The 14,239-nt window shown below is 41.1% G+C and overlaps 1 protein-coding gene across 1 annotated transcript; it reads left to right on the top strand.

Annotated features, from left to right (window-relative positions):
• The first annotated feature begins 202 nt into the window (after window positions 1-202).
• prrt1 (proline-rich transmembrane protein 1) lies at window positions 203-12,943 on the top strand. The gene is made up of 4 exons (XM_031738074.2): window positions 203-509; window positions 3,695-4,032; window positions 6,861-7,052; window positions 9,924-12,943. The coding sequence occupies exons 1-4, from the start codon at window positions 491-493 to the stop codon at window positions 10,098-10,100; spliced, it is 726 nt and encodes a 241-aa protein (XP_031593934.1). The 5' UTR covers window positions 203-490; the 3' UTR covers window positions 10,101-12,943.
• The last annotated feature ends 1,296 nt before the right edge of the window (window positions 12,944-14,239 follow it).

The following is a 14,239-nucleotide window of genomic DNA, read 5'->3' as shown; positions in this document are numbered from 1 at the left end:
CTTAACTACAAATCTGCCATCATCTGAGGGCAAGATGTGTGAGGGAGGGCGGTGAGAGAGATCCATCCAATTCAGAGACTGCCTCGTTTGTTGAGCTGTAATGGGATGTTCCAGCCTGCTGCCTGTGCGCGCTGCCCGAGTCCGAGCTGTCGCTTTAAGACAGCGATAGCTTTGTGTCTCATTAATTCAATGTACAGCGACGCGTTAGCGGAGAAACATTATTAGACTGCCCTGCGCGCACAGAGAGGAGAGGAGGGGGAGCTGTGCGCGGTGACAGAGCCGGGTTTAAAGCAACAAAGGAAGAAGAAAAAACACCTCAAGTTGTTACTGCCGCTAAAGAAATAAAGATGAAGACATCCTGAGGATGGGTTGCATACGTTTGGATTAAAAGTCTGCATCATCGCGCACTTGAAGGAGGATTTTCACCACCAGCTGGAGTAAAGGAAAAAAATAGATCCGATCAAAGGAGGCGGACAGAAGATCTGAAAGCATGTCGTCAGAAAAGCACGGTGAGGCGTTTTAATTGTCTGAAGCACGAAGGCAGATCCAGGGCATCGGCCTATATGTCTGTGTGTGTTTTGGTTTTTTCTAGTTTACTGTCATCTGCGCTTTTCCCAGCTGCCCCCTTGTCAACCTCTCCATCCGCTTTTGCTTCTGCTGTGTCTACAAGATGATGCACCGCTGTGTGGGTGCAGCTTTGGTGGGGGTTGGAAAAAATAACCGCAGGGCCGTGGAGACTTTAAAGTAATATCATCAGACTTTTTGTGTGTATCTGCTGAATTTGTTTCTTTTACATTTTGTTTATTTTGATGTTCAGATTTTATTCACTGAAGTGAGCTTTCACATCCTTCCTGGACTCCCTGTTCCCTGTTTTTTCCTCCCCTCTGTTATATATGTCTCACATCATTACGCACGGGCCTACGTACATCTCTCCTGACTATAGACATGATGTGGGTGTCCTTTGCGCGTGCACGCCTTTAACAACCATTTATTGCTCGTGAACCTCAGCCTCTCTTCCACAGACACACACACACTTTAATCCTTCCACTTTCTAATATTTTAGAATTTGAAGCACCAGTTACTGATGTTGCTGGCTAACTGCATCTTTCCTCTTAAAAATATTCAAATAAAGAGTAAAACAAACCAGATGATGACACCTGATCTTGCCTCAGGAGGTGTGAAGAGCATAATGTGGAGCAGGCTGTAAACGTGACCGCTGTCTTGTGCTTTAATCAGATCTGAGAGGCTATAATTAAACAATGGATGGACATCTGCTGATGCTCAGAAGACACACATGGGAATGCAACACCATTAAAACACAGCAGGGATGTTAATGTGTTCAGCTGAATGGGTGTACAGGTATTAGTTAACTGTTCCAAGCTTCTAAGTAACAAATGCATCAAGAAGAAGAGTATTACAGGCATTTTGCTGATGATAGACAGACTCAGTTTTAGCTCTAACTCGAGGCCAGCATCACATTCAGGTGTGCCACTGCCACAGCTCTGTGCATGCTTCTGGGTGAATCATCAAACATTAATGTGGCCGGTCACACCTGAGCTTTTCCCACAGCTCAAAATGTCTCAGGTTGTAGTTCTTACTCCACAGAGAAAATCAATATTTCTGATGAGGTGTTTTTGATGGCTTCTGGTCAGTAAAATCTGCAGCCGTGGGCGCTGCAGATTAACTTAAAATGACTGTGGCCTTAAAGGGACACTTTACCCCAAATCAGACATATCCTACCTTGGGCCTTAACCTGCTGTTTATTGATCTCAGCTGTTTTTAGTGTGACTTTTTATATCGGCACCAAACCAGCTCAGAAATGCTCACTTTACTTGGAATAAAATGCAACCAAATGGAAGATAGATGGATGCCACAGATTCAACTTGGCAGTTTTACGTCCCAGTGATCACTGAGATTAAAGCAAATTTAAACTTTACTGGCCAAACAAGAGTCCAGAGATGTTTCAAGATGGCTGCTGAGCTGTGAGACATTACAGCTGATCTGAGAGAGGAAGCCATGAATGTTTAAATGCCGTCACTCTGTCACGAGCCTCGCCTGGACAGGCTGACACTTTCATGCAGCTGGCTGGAGTAGTTTGGGACTTTCTGCATGAAACTGCTCACATCAAGATTTGCTTTTTGAGTAACCTGGTCACTATTTCTGAGAAGAGGTGCTGTTGCTGGGTTTTTCCCAATCTAGGCTATTTTCTAGCATGTTGAGCACCACAAGGCAGTACTTTAGTTCCATTATATTCAAGAGAAAAGAAGCATTTCTGCACCTGATCCCTCCAAAAACTGGGCAGCACGTGCCAAAACAACTCGGATGGATAAATTAGAACTACATTTGATTTTAAAGAGAACTGTCCCTTTAATATTTAAGCATTACAGTATAACAAAAAGGGGAAAAAAATCAATATATATTTGATTAAAAAACTATTGATCTATAATGATGGCTAGAATTGGATCAGTAGCAGACGACTTGCTTAAGATAGTGATCTATTCCTGCACAGACTTCAAACATTAAAGCAGAAAATGAAAGAGATTTGATTCAAAAGAAACATTATCATTATTAATTCAGTGAAATAACTGAAGAAAATGTGCATTTTAGCTGAAATCTGTTGTTAAAGTGATGAAAAAAACACTGCGTGTGATTGCATTTTGCAGAGTAATGACGAGCGATTAAATTAACTACTCGGTTTCAGTGTGCCCACAGTTTTATTTCTCTCGTCTGGATGCAGGTTGTTGGGCCGTCAAGGTCTTTATCTTAAAGAAGAAGATGATGTGACTTCTCATGTTACTTTATATGGAATTCAAGTTATAATTGCCAAAGATGCTGTGCACACACACACACACACACACTGATATATTTTCTGCTTGTCACATGATGACCTTTCAAAGGTGTCTTTCTCCTCGCGCTCGCTCCTTTCCCCTCTGTCTCTTTCTGGTCCACTTCCTGCTTGTGACAGAGTTGGGGCCTCTTACGTAAAACCGGTCCCCCGAGCGCACAAGTCGTCATCCCTCATCACCCAGCTTCTCTCCCGCTCGCTGACACTGCCTCCTGCTCTCCTTCTTCATGTCTCATCAAATCCTCCCTCCTCTAGTCCTCCATCCATCTCCATTCTTTTTTTCTCCCTTTCTTCCTCCTCATGTCCCTGTCAACTTGGATTATCTCAGCCACCTCCCCGCTTCGACAACGCAACACCCTCTCAGTTGTTTTCAGTGTTAAGCAAACACAAAGGGAGCAGAGGTGTGAGCATTAAAGTGTTCAGACGTCCAGAAGCAGACGGATGCTTCGGGACGTGTTTCTCGACACCTGAAATGCCAAATTTCTGCTGCTAATAAACTTCTTTGTGAAGGATAAGCAGAGAAAAAGGCCTTTCTTCTTTTCCTTTGCCAGCAGTGAAAATGCCAATCACTGTCATCATTAGCCTGCGCAGGTTGGAAATGTCAGGCTTTGTAGCTGCTTTTTTAAGTCTTGCTGAAGAGCTGTGCTCCGTGTAATTGTTTTTTTTCTCCTCCTCGGCAGTGAAATAACACATATTAGAGCCAACATGCAAACACACGTGTAGCCGTGCTCGAGTTAGATAACACGCTCTCGCTCTTACATCTGTTTCTTTTATTGTTCTTCCTCTGCCTTGTCTATTTCTGACTGCTCACCTACCTTTCCTCATCTTTCCTCCCTCTTCCACTCTCAGGGCTCGATGACTCTGGCCGTCAGACCATGCAGCCTCCTCCGTACCTGCCCGGCCCACAGGACCCCAACGTTCCCCAGCACCCCAACATGCCTCCCGCGCCGGGCACCCAGCCCAACTACCCTCCTCCGCCTCCTCCTCCGGGTTCAGAGGGATACCTCCAAGAAACTCAGTTCCAGTGTGCCCCGATGGGGCCTCCGGGAGCCCCGCAAGGCTACACCGTCCAGACCCAGGCCCCGGGAGGCACCATGGCTCACCCCCCTGTGGGATACCTCCACCCGGGCTACCCGCTTCAGCTGCAGCCATGCACAGCTTACGTTCCCGTCTACCCCATGGCATCGGTGAGTGAGACACAGCCTTGAAAGATTTCACAGCTCTGACATCAGGCTGCAGCAGAATTTAAACCTCCACACTTCTTTCCGGCTCGTTTAAAATTGTCCATAATTCACTCCTCAGTAAGATCCACTAAATGTCATTTGATGCTTATTATGCAGGGAATCAAACATTCTTCTGTTATCTCAGGGGCTTGTCTTTATCTTCAGAGAAAATGCGCATTGTGTGAAGTAATTTGCTCATTTTCTGCTTCGTTTGTGGCACCTGCTGTTCCGTCAATTAGCTGGACATTTATTAATCAAACGATGTCTCTTTTTTTCCTACATAATCAGCAATAAATGTCCGGAAAGCTCAGTTAGAAAAAGGAAAATTACAAACCTTCTGATTTGTTCCAGTGAGCATGTCTGTATTTATCAGGCTCGTGTCCCACCAGCAGCGCAAAGAGCCTCTCGTATGATTTTAAATATTTTTAATGATGATGAATGATCATTTTGAATGATTAATGATGCACACAGCAGTGTTTCAAATAAGCTCTTTGGTGCTGCTTTTATTTCAATTATTTTCCAGGGTCAGACAGAGACGTAAACATACAGGCTAATTCTGCACGTTGCTGCATTAATAGGCTGAAGTAATTTGCATTGATTGTCCTTGTACTTATATAAAAGCGTAGGACTTTTTTCAGGCTTGAGGACATGTGGTTTCATTTTTGTGTGCAGCTTTCCGACAAAAGCAGGCTGACTGTGTTTGTTTGATTCTCATAACAATCGAGATATTTCTCTGAGCTTTGAGCCTGACAGGTGAAATCAGTACTTCGTGTTAAAGTGTGCTTAAAGTGAAAGATCGTCTGGAAGCCACACATAAATTATAATACATGAAAGCTGACGTGTCAGTTAATTAATATCAATGTAATCAGTTAACCCACATTACATAAATTATACTGCTTTTTTTTACACTCCAATACATAACTGAGTGCTTCACTGAGGTGGAATATAAATGCCAATACAATATTCGTACATTAGAGGAGCCATAAGTTTGAAAAATGAGTCACAGAGCAGCAGTTCAAGCCACTAAAATTAATCGATTTGGCAGATTTTAAATCAACTCATATACAAAACAACAACAACAAAAAAAGAAAGCAAATCTTTTGTTGCTGAACGTCGTTGTAAAGCTTTTGTGCACAAATCCTTTAAGAGAAGCTAATTTTGCATAAAGAAATCCATATTTTTTTCTTTGGGCTTTGCTGCTGCTTTTGCACATACACACGATTATGAACAGGAATAACTGGCTGCACAGGAGACTAGCATTACGGTCCTTCACAACAGACGATGCCGATGCATAAGAGCATCTTATGACACTCAAGCTCGGATCTGGGTTGCAAAATACTGTGAAATCATTAGAGGAGCGTGATTCCAAATTATCAAGACAATAATTTGCATGCATGAAATTAAAAATGTCCCCACATGGGACATCAGGGGCTCTGTAGATTGAAGAGGAATTTGTATGTTAAACAAAGGAAGTGCAGTACAACCATAAACTAACAATATAGTTGATGGCTGCAGGGAGGAACTAAAACATGTGCAGCACTAAATAAGTTTAAACTGAAGTTAAAGGCCAGTACTTGCAGGTGGAGGAGGGGTGAAGATCAAGTAGAGCTGCTTCTCTCTGTATTGTTCAGTGTCTACTGTTTTTCTGAGGCTCATTTTTAAAAATGAAACAATCGTCATGGTTTCATAAATTTAGCATCTCTGACAGATGGGGATATTTGAAGGGGTCAGAGGATGATAAATATGAAATCTTTTCCTGTTTTTCTAATTCTGCAGCAGAGTTTTACCTCTCCAGGTCCCATCTCACTGTCCTGGGAGCTTCGGAGTATTCTAATATATTAATAACAATAATGCAAGGACCATTTGACCAGACGACATAAGTCCTTGGTTAAACTATTCAGCCTCAACATCATGTTTTATAAGGACTGTCTGTATTCTTTGCCCATTCATTGTTGCTGAAGAACACAGTGAATTTTTGAACTACAGCCACATGTTCGTCCACGTTAATAGATCAAACAATTTATATTTTACCCTGAACTAACATCAAAGTCATAAAACGAGGCCTCGGAAAGAGACTGTGAATCATCAAACATCCGAAAGTGCAGCTGTCCAGCTTCCCGTCGGTAATTTCTTAAAAGCAGCGTGGGTTTGAATGCGAGCAGAATAATATCGAGAGCAAAATCTGCACTGCAGCACAAAATGACAAAATCCTTTTTCTTTTTTTTTCTACTTCTTTTTTTTTTAGGTATTTCTGTCTGGGCTGCTGAGCTGATAAACATGCACAGCTCAAGCAGAGCGAATTGTGATGCGTTTCTTGCAGCTAATTGAAAAAAACCCAAGTACTGAACATAATTTTTAATCCCGACAGGCTGAAAGCGGCACTGCACTCTGATATCTCATCTCACAGCTAATGGTAATTACAGATATGACTGTACGGTGCAGGAGGCAGTCACGTCTCAGCTCTGCAGGTGGTTTAAAATAAAGCTAAAATTGTCCACTTGGCATAGAGAGCTAATGTTTAGTGCCTCCGCGCCACGATTAGGTCGCCTCCAACGTCTCGTCTAACTGTGAAAAATTCATTTAAATTAAAAATGAGACAATCAAAAATCCGAATACCCCCTCTGACAGCAGCGATCCTAGCAGGCTCTGCTTCCTGCTGCCCAGCTGCTGTGCCCTTCTTCACTCACATTAGCGTGCTCCTCTGTGTTTTGGTGTGGAAAGTGCTTTGTAAGCTGCTGGACTGCTTTAAAAGCACCGCTCTCCATCTTCTCCTCCTCTCTCTCTCTGCTCAGGGTCAGCCCTACATGCCGGCTGGAGGAACTCACCCGGGGATCCCACCGGGCCAGATTCACCCCATGCAAATGCCACCGAGCATCACCCTAATGGACCGCCGACCGCCGCACGACTACCTGCCCATCGCCGTGCTCACCACCGTCTGCTGCTTCTGGCCAACAGGCATCATTGCGATCATCAAAGCAGTGCAGGTTAATGCTGCTTCATAGTCTCCTTTTCATCTGTGGCTTTCATATCGATATAATATCACCTTTACAGATGACTTTGCAATGAATTTTCACTTTAAAGCCATTTTATTTGCAGACGCAGACTCCCATTTAAAATGATAAATGATAGAAATCCGGCAGTTTTTCTTGTCGTCCTATAAAATAAGACAAAAGCTTTCAGTGACTTAAAGCTCTTTCTTTCCACGTTAGAACAAGACTCTTTAAAATCAATATTTAAGAGGATATTTTACTTCCAGTAATTTCTCATTAAATTCTAGAAACAGCCGAGCAGTATGGTTCTCAGTAAACAGAATTACAGGTAGCTTTCTTACATTTAAATGTTTCAGATCATCAAACAAATTTCAACATTTGATAACTGGAGCAAATACAAAATTCAAATTTATTTACATGCTCTACATTTTTTAGAAGTTGAGTTAAATTTTAACTAGCCACAGAAGAAATCAAAGAAGGCTAAAAGATCTAAAAAAGTAACACATCATGCCACGATATGAAGAAACACCTGATAAACAAAGTGACTGATAACTATCAGTCTGGAATGGGGTACAAAGCCATTTTAAAGGCTTTGGGACTCCAGTGAACCATGGTGAGAGCCACTGTATACAAATGGAGAAAACTTGTAACAGGAGTGTCCAGCCTACCTAAAACACTCCAAAAGCGAATCGACGAATCATCCAGGAGGTCACAAAAGAACCAGAACAACATCTAAAGAGCTGCAGGCCTCACTTTTCTCAGTTAAGGTCAGAGTTCAACAGAAAGAAAGAGACTGGACAAAAATGGGACCCATGGGAGAGAGAAAAATCACACCAACATGGTGGTGGCAGGGTGATGGTCTGGGGCTGGGTTGCCTATTCTGGATTCAGGGCTTGCTGTAATTGATGGAACTGCTGTCTACCAGAAAATCTTGAAAATCATCAGTTTACACCCTGAAGCTCAAGTTTATTTCGGTTATGCAGCAGGACAATGAGCCAAAACAACCCAGAAAGTTCACCTCTGAATAGCTCAGAAAAAAACAAAATGAAGGTTTTGGAGTGGCCGAGTCAAAGTCTGGATTTAAAAGGATTGACATGCTTTGGCGTGACTTTAAACAGGCTGTTCATGGTGGAAACGCTTCAATCTGGCTGAATAAAAGCAATTTTGTGAAGAAAAGTGGGCCAAGATTCCTCCACAGTGATGTGAAAGTCTTACCACCAAGCATCACACACACCTGATTAAAGTTCCTGCTGCCAAAACCAGTTATTAGGTATAGGGTGCAGTTATTTTCTCACACAGGGACAGGTTACTTTTTCCCTTAATAAATGAAATCAAAAATGGAATTTTGTATTTACTCAGGGTATCTTTGTCTAATTTTTAAAGTTGTTTGATGATCTGACACATGTAAGTGTGACAAATATGCAAAAAAACAACAACTAAGTAATCGTTGACTTGTGTAGGTTAGTGAATCTGACAGAAACTACAGTTTTCCTCAGACGTCCATGTCAAAATGTCCACATTTACAGCAGAACTACAGCATTGTGTGAAAAATCTGTGGTACATCTACTGCGGTGGTCCTGTGGGAAGTAAGGCAGGAGCTGGAAGTACCTTCTTTATTAGCGCTCTGATTGACAAGTAGGTGTCGATTATGCTGCTAGCTGTTTGTTGAGCTTCGCCTCACCTTTTTCAAGTCACTGAATTGGACCTCTCGACTGTGCTTACGGTAGTTTTAAAAAATCGACTTGTACCTTTATGTGATTAATTTTAGGGACAACCAAAAAAACCCTGGATTTCACTTTTACCGACTCATTACTAGTGAAATGTGTCATTTCAGATTTCCAAAACATAAAACGGCAAAGGCAATTAAGCAAAAGGGTGCCTATCTCCATCTTTTATCTACAGTCTGTAGGGGATGTGTCACTTGTTGCATCATTGTTGCTCTCTTGTGTATTTTCAGTAGTTTTTGGGGCAACACTGGAGCCCTTAGTCGCAGAAGAATGAGATACTTCACACTTTGTGACAAATGAGAAAACTAGATTATTTCAAGCCTTGACGTATATTTTAATATAATTGTAATAAGTACATATTAGGCATGTGGAAAGCAACTCTTGTAAAATGGCACATATATAAAAGTTTTCAGGCAAAATTACTTTATCTTTATCTTTTTAATGGGTTGTGAATTAAAAAAAAAAGCCTTCCAGCTGCATGTGACTGTCAGGAAAGATCATTCATCTCTTGACTGTTTGTGTCAAAACAGGCTGTGGCTCTTTCTTCCTGCCAAGATAGGATCTGAAATACAGAAAACGCAGTGGCTATGAATTTACCGACTGGAAAACAGGAGCCAGTATTTTATGATTCATAATCATACAACAAAAAAAAAAAGCAGATGGAAAATGTTACTGCGTGGATTCACTGATGTCACCTCTACATCATCTGCATCAGCAGGCGCAGTTTATTTTTCTTTTAAATGCTGTTTTTCCGTGCAGGTGGTGTAACGTTAGAGCTCCGTCTGGTGACTTTCATACTTTTATATTGCTCTGTTGTTTATCTAATGGCAGACTGTGCTGACCAACACGCACTCAACAGACCACATCATTACGTAACTGCGCCATTGTCAGTGCAACGGGACAGAATGGATTTTTTCCTCTGGGCCTGCTCAGCTGGCTGTGCGCTGAGCTGATCTGACAGGGCATGGACCCACCGGTCTGAGCTCTATATGATGTTATAGGGTGTTACTGCACATTCAGCCTGTGCTGCAGTGAAATCGATCCATTCATGCTGTTTCAGACTCTCTCCTGCTCCCACTCGTGTATCTGCTTGTTGCGTAACACATTTTCGAATTTCTCCTCCCTCCTTCTCACTTAGGTGCGTACGGCGATAGCCAGAGGGGACATGGTGACGGCGGAAATAGCCTCCCGCGAGGCGCGCAACTTCTCCTTCATCAGCCTGGCGGTTGGCATCGCCTCCATTGTGCTGTGCACCATCCTCACCGTGGTAGTCATCATAGCATCGCAGCACCACGATGACGACTGGGAGCCGTAACTCCACTCTTAAGTCCTGCTGGGAAATCATGGCCTGTATTAGCTAGCTAACTCTCAATCATTATGAGGATGTAGAAGCATTAAAAAAAATGCACTCAAAACTGCTGCTGGCCCTCTGCATACAGCCACACACACACACACACACACACACAGCTCTGACCTAACCTGCCGCCATCACACACTCACAATCAACCACAGCTGACGTCCAAATGCAAGCAGCTGTCAAACGAGGCCCAGCTTTGCTGTTATCACAGCAGCCGCTTAATATTTACACCCAGATATGAGCTGCAGGAGGGAAACAAAGCTCCTTGCATTAACAATTCATGTGACGCTGATTAATTCATACGCCCTTCACTGATGTGTTTGGATGAGAGGATAGGCCGCTGTGTGTGTGTTACATATTTTAGCAGCAAAATCGACCAAGTGGCGACCCCCGCGGTTGAGGAAATTTCAGACGCCTCATTAACAAAAAAAAAGAAGTTTATTTAGCATATTTAAGTCTCGCTGGTGCAGATATACATGTGTTCTCTTCTTTATGCGTGCCATGTGGAAGCAGTGTTGATTTGCAGCGTAGAATTGTCAGAGGGGATAGTCGATGTACAGTTATAACACACCAAATGCAGACTGGACTGACCAATCAGAGTATATATTTCTGTTTATGTATTATATCGACACTTATCTGTTTAAAATGATACTATATGAACTATGTGTTATTTATTTATAATCTGAAATTTATTCATTTATCCAGTATTTACCCATGCATCGACATTGTCTGCTATAATTTGCAGTATATCGCTGTTTTATTGAATTTGTCGGACTGATTGAATTGGCCTGAATTTGATATCTTACCACTATGATATTGCACTTTGTAGTAACCAGACGAGATGATGCAGCTGCTTACATTTATAGTTTTTACAGTGCATGAATATAAATCTAAGCTAATGGGCTTTTAGTGCAAAAAAAAAAATGCTGCTGCTCTTGGGAACATTTCCCTGAAATAAATGTGTGCTGCGGTATTTTTCAAGATGTCAAAGAAGCTACTGTCAAAACAAGAAAAGGAGACAACTTAGATGATAAGTATTTGAATATTAGGTTTGCGAATATAGCATTTTAGAAGTGTGTTAGCCTTTTTTGTGTTGCACATCTCTTGCTATTTAATCTTTAAAACACTTTTTATGAGATTTAGTGCAAAATTAGAAGAATGAGGCAACATAATCCTGCATGTCATCCTCAGTTTGCTTCCATTTGTCTTAAATACTAAGGGTAGAAGTGTGGCTCCTTTAATTTTATCTACAGAGTTTGTTTTCATGCAATTCTGTGGCTCCACCGTTACTGTGTAAACTAAAAAGTCAGGTTTCCGGGGTGGTAAAATGAATGTTTCTAGTGTGAGAGAGAGGAAAAATGAATGCCTGTGTTCTATTGTAGCACTTTCAGCTCTATCATATTACCTTAGATGAACCTATGACTCTCTCATACTCTCCTTCTCGTCTTAGGAGTTATTGGACCTATTAACATATCTCTGTTGATCCCTAGGACGACAATATTCCAAAAAAAAAGTTTTATAAAGATATTAACACAAATAGGGAAGGTTTATAATTTGATAATTACCTAGCAGTTTTAATATTATTATTTATATATTGTTTAATACTTTGAAAAAAATCTATACTGATATTTTTAATCTGAGACAGGGATTTAACCCACAAGAATTACTTATTTTACAAATCCCATGTTATTCAATCCTTTTAGGTACATTTTATTTATTCTGTTCCATATAAAATGTAAGTAACAGGAATGAAACAATAACAATTTGAAGCTGGAACAAAAAAGAACACTAAACTTAAACAGGCTGCTAATCGCTAACACTGTCGTTGTTTTGAAACTGCTTTAACTAGTTAAGATTAAAAATGATATGTGACTCCCAAGCATGTTAGAGGAGTTGTGTTTCAGCATTTAAAAATGGATCAGTATTTTAGAGAATGAAATATCTTTCCTGCAGAGAGTTTCACTACCTGTGGCCTTGAGATATTAGCTTAGCTAGCTTAGCACAAAACCTGGAAAAGAGCGGGAAACTGCTAGCCTGGCTATGCCCAAATGTTTCAAAATCTGCCTTTTAGCATCTCTAAATGTATTTTTCCACTTTCTTCTTGTATTATATATAGTAAATAGATGTAATGTTCTAAGTATTAAGCTTTAGAGATGCTAGTAAGTGTATTTTTTTTATTATATTTTGGACTTAGCTAAGTTAGCTCCCCCTCAGTGCTAAAATATGAGCGTCAGTATTCTCATCTCATCTTGTCTCATTCTCTGCAGGAGAGCTAAATAAATGTGTCTCCCAAAATGTCAAAGTAGTTTCTAAGCAGGAATAAAAATAAAATTTTCCTCTTAAGACCCACATTTTCCTTTTCCCAGTGCAAATACAAGCCCAGTCAGTTCGGTGACACTGAATTAAAATCAGTGTTAAATGAAGCACAGGGCTGTTTAGTATTATAATTGCACAGAAGGCTCTGGCAGTGAGTGTGCTGACTGAATGGAGTCACTCCTAGTTTGTCTGGTGCACGGCTGCATCGTTGTATGCGATCCTTTCTGATGGGATGAACTGCAGCTGTTGGCGCTACAGCTGGGAGGTGTGTTCCTCATTTCCTTTTCATTTCTCTGTTTTGTTTTTCGGCTTGTAAATGCAGCGGGTTGCTTGTTCAAAGAGCCAAAAATTACCGTGTACATGTGGTTCTCTTGGGGTTTATTATTCTAATTATGTTCATGGCTGTGCTGCACATGCATTGGTTGTTTCTGACTTCAGTTGTTTGAGTAATGAATAAAACAATAATTTTGAGCTGTGAACAAGACATCGACGAAGACAGTGTCTCATTCTTTGGGTCTGTTTTTCACCTCTCCATCCTCTCGGTCTCTATGGCATCTCCTCTCTCCCTCATCACTAGGATGCTATTTATAGTTGCCCCGGTTTTCTGCCTCTCTCTGTCTCTTTTTTCCTTCCTCTGTCAGAACATGGAGTGTCTCTTGCTATGTTCTGTTTAATCGCAGGATGTGCTGCAGGTTTTGGGCTCTGCACATTAAAATTAATAAACCTTCCTTACTGTATAAACATGTAAAATCATATCACATCGGTCACTTTCATGTCATTTTCTGGCCATCTTATGCCATCTTTTTTGCCTCTTTGGTCCAGAATGGATGAATAAAGACTCATTATCAAACCCATAGCTATCGAAAACATGATTAATAATTATGGATAATAATGGATTTTTCCTCTCTGGAGCCACCACAAGGTTGATTTCACTCCCTTTCCACACCATTAAGTCTTTGGACAGTATTTTGTCGTTTTGCCACCACAGTGGACGTTAAATCCTAGAATCAAGATGTCATTGAAGTGCAGACTTTCAGCTTTAGGTCAAAGGGTTTAACTGAGCTATTTTCATTTGTTCAAAAGTAAATGGACAAATGACTGACAAACGGTTTAAAGGCCGGGCAAGACCTGAGTGCAAGTGACTTACAAATAAAAATATTTAGCATTAAAGTATTACTAACCAAGCTTGCTAGCATTAGGCGATCCACCCTCTCAATTCAGTTTTATTTATATATCACCAAATCAGAATAATGGTTGCCTCAAGGTGCTTTATATTGTAAGCCAAAGACAATTATGGTCACTTTAGGTTCCAAACAAGCAACAACTGTTGTAAATAAAAGTAAAAGCAAGAAAAAAGTGAAAGCTGTGGGGACCCATGAGCCCTCAGTGTTTATAGAGTCCTGTGGTACCCCTTAGTCACTGTCTGAACCAGTATGCTTCTGGGTTTCCCCCGACTTTACTTTTAACTTGAATAGTGCAGATCTCAAAGCAGATTTCAGCTCCTTCATTTCACTAACCTGACAACGAGAGCCAAAAGAGTTACAGACTTGGTGAATGAGTGGGTGAAAAGGAGGGCTGTGACTGAAACGCACCATCTGCTGGTATAAAATAAAGACTTAGATGAGTTAGTGAATGGATCAGAAGTAAGCTAACATTTAAAGTGAACTGAACAGAATGAACAATTTAACCAAGAATATGAGTACATTGCATGCCCTCAGTATCTAATGGTGACTTATTCAATTAGCTCCTTTCTCTTGAGGCCAGAAAGTAACGCAAGTCAC

This window comes from Oreochromis aureus, linkage group 22 (genome assembly GCF_013358895.1).
Source record: "Oreochromis aureus strain Israel breed Guangdong linkage group 22, ZZ_aureus, whole genome shotgun sequence".
NCBI lineage: Eukaryota > Metazoa > Chordata > Actinopteri > Cichliformes > Cichlidae > Oreochromis > Oreochromis aureus.
This window is presented reverse-complemented; position numbering and strand designations above follow the sequence as displayed.

Coding starts and splice junctions, on each gene's coding strand:
- prrt1 (XM_031738074.2), top strand. Junction 4,033..6,860: donor CCGTCTACCCCATGGCATCG/GTGAGTGAGACA, acceptor CTCTCTGCTCAG/GGTCAGCCCTACATGCCGGC. Junction 7,053..9,923: donor CGATCATCAAAGCAGTGCAG/GTTAATGCTGCT, acceptor CTTCTCACTTAG/GTGCGTACGGCGATAGCCAG.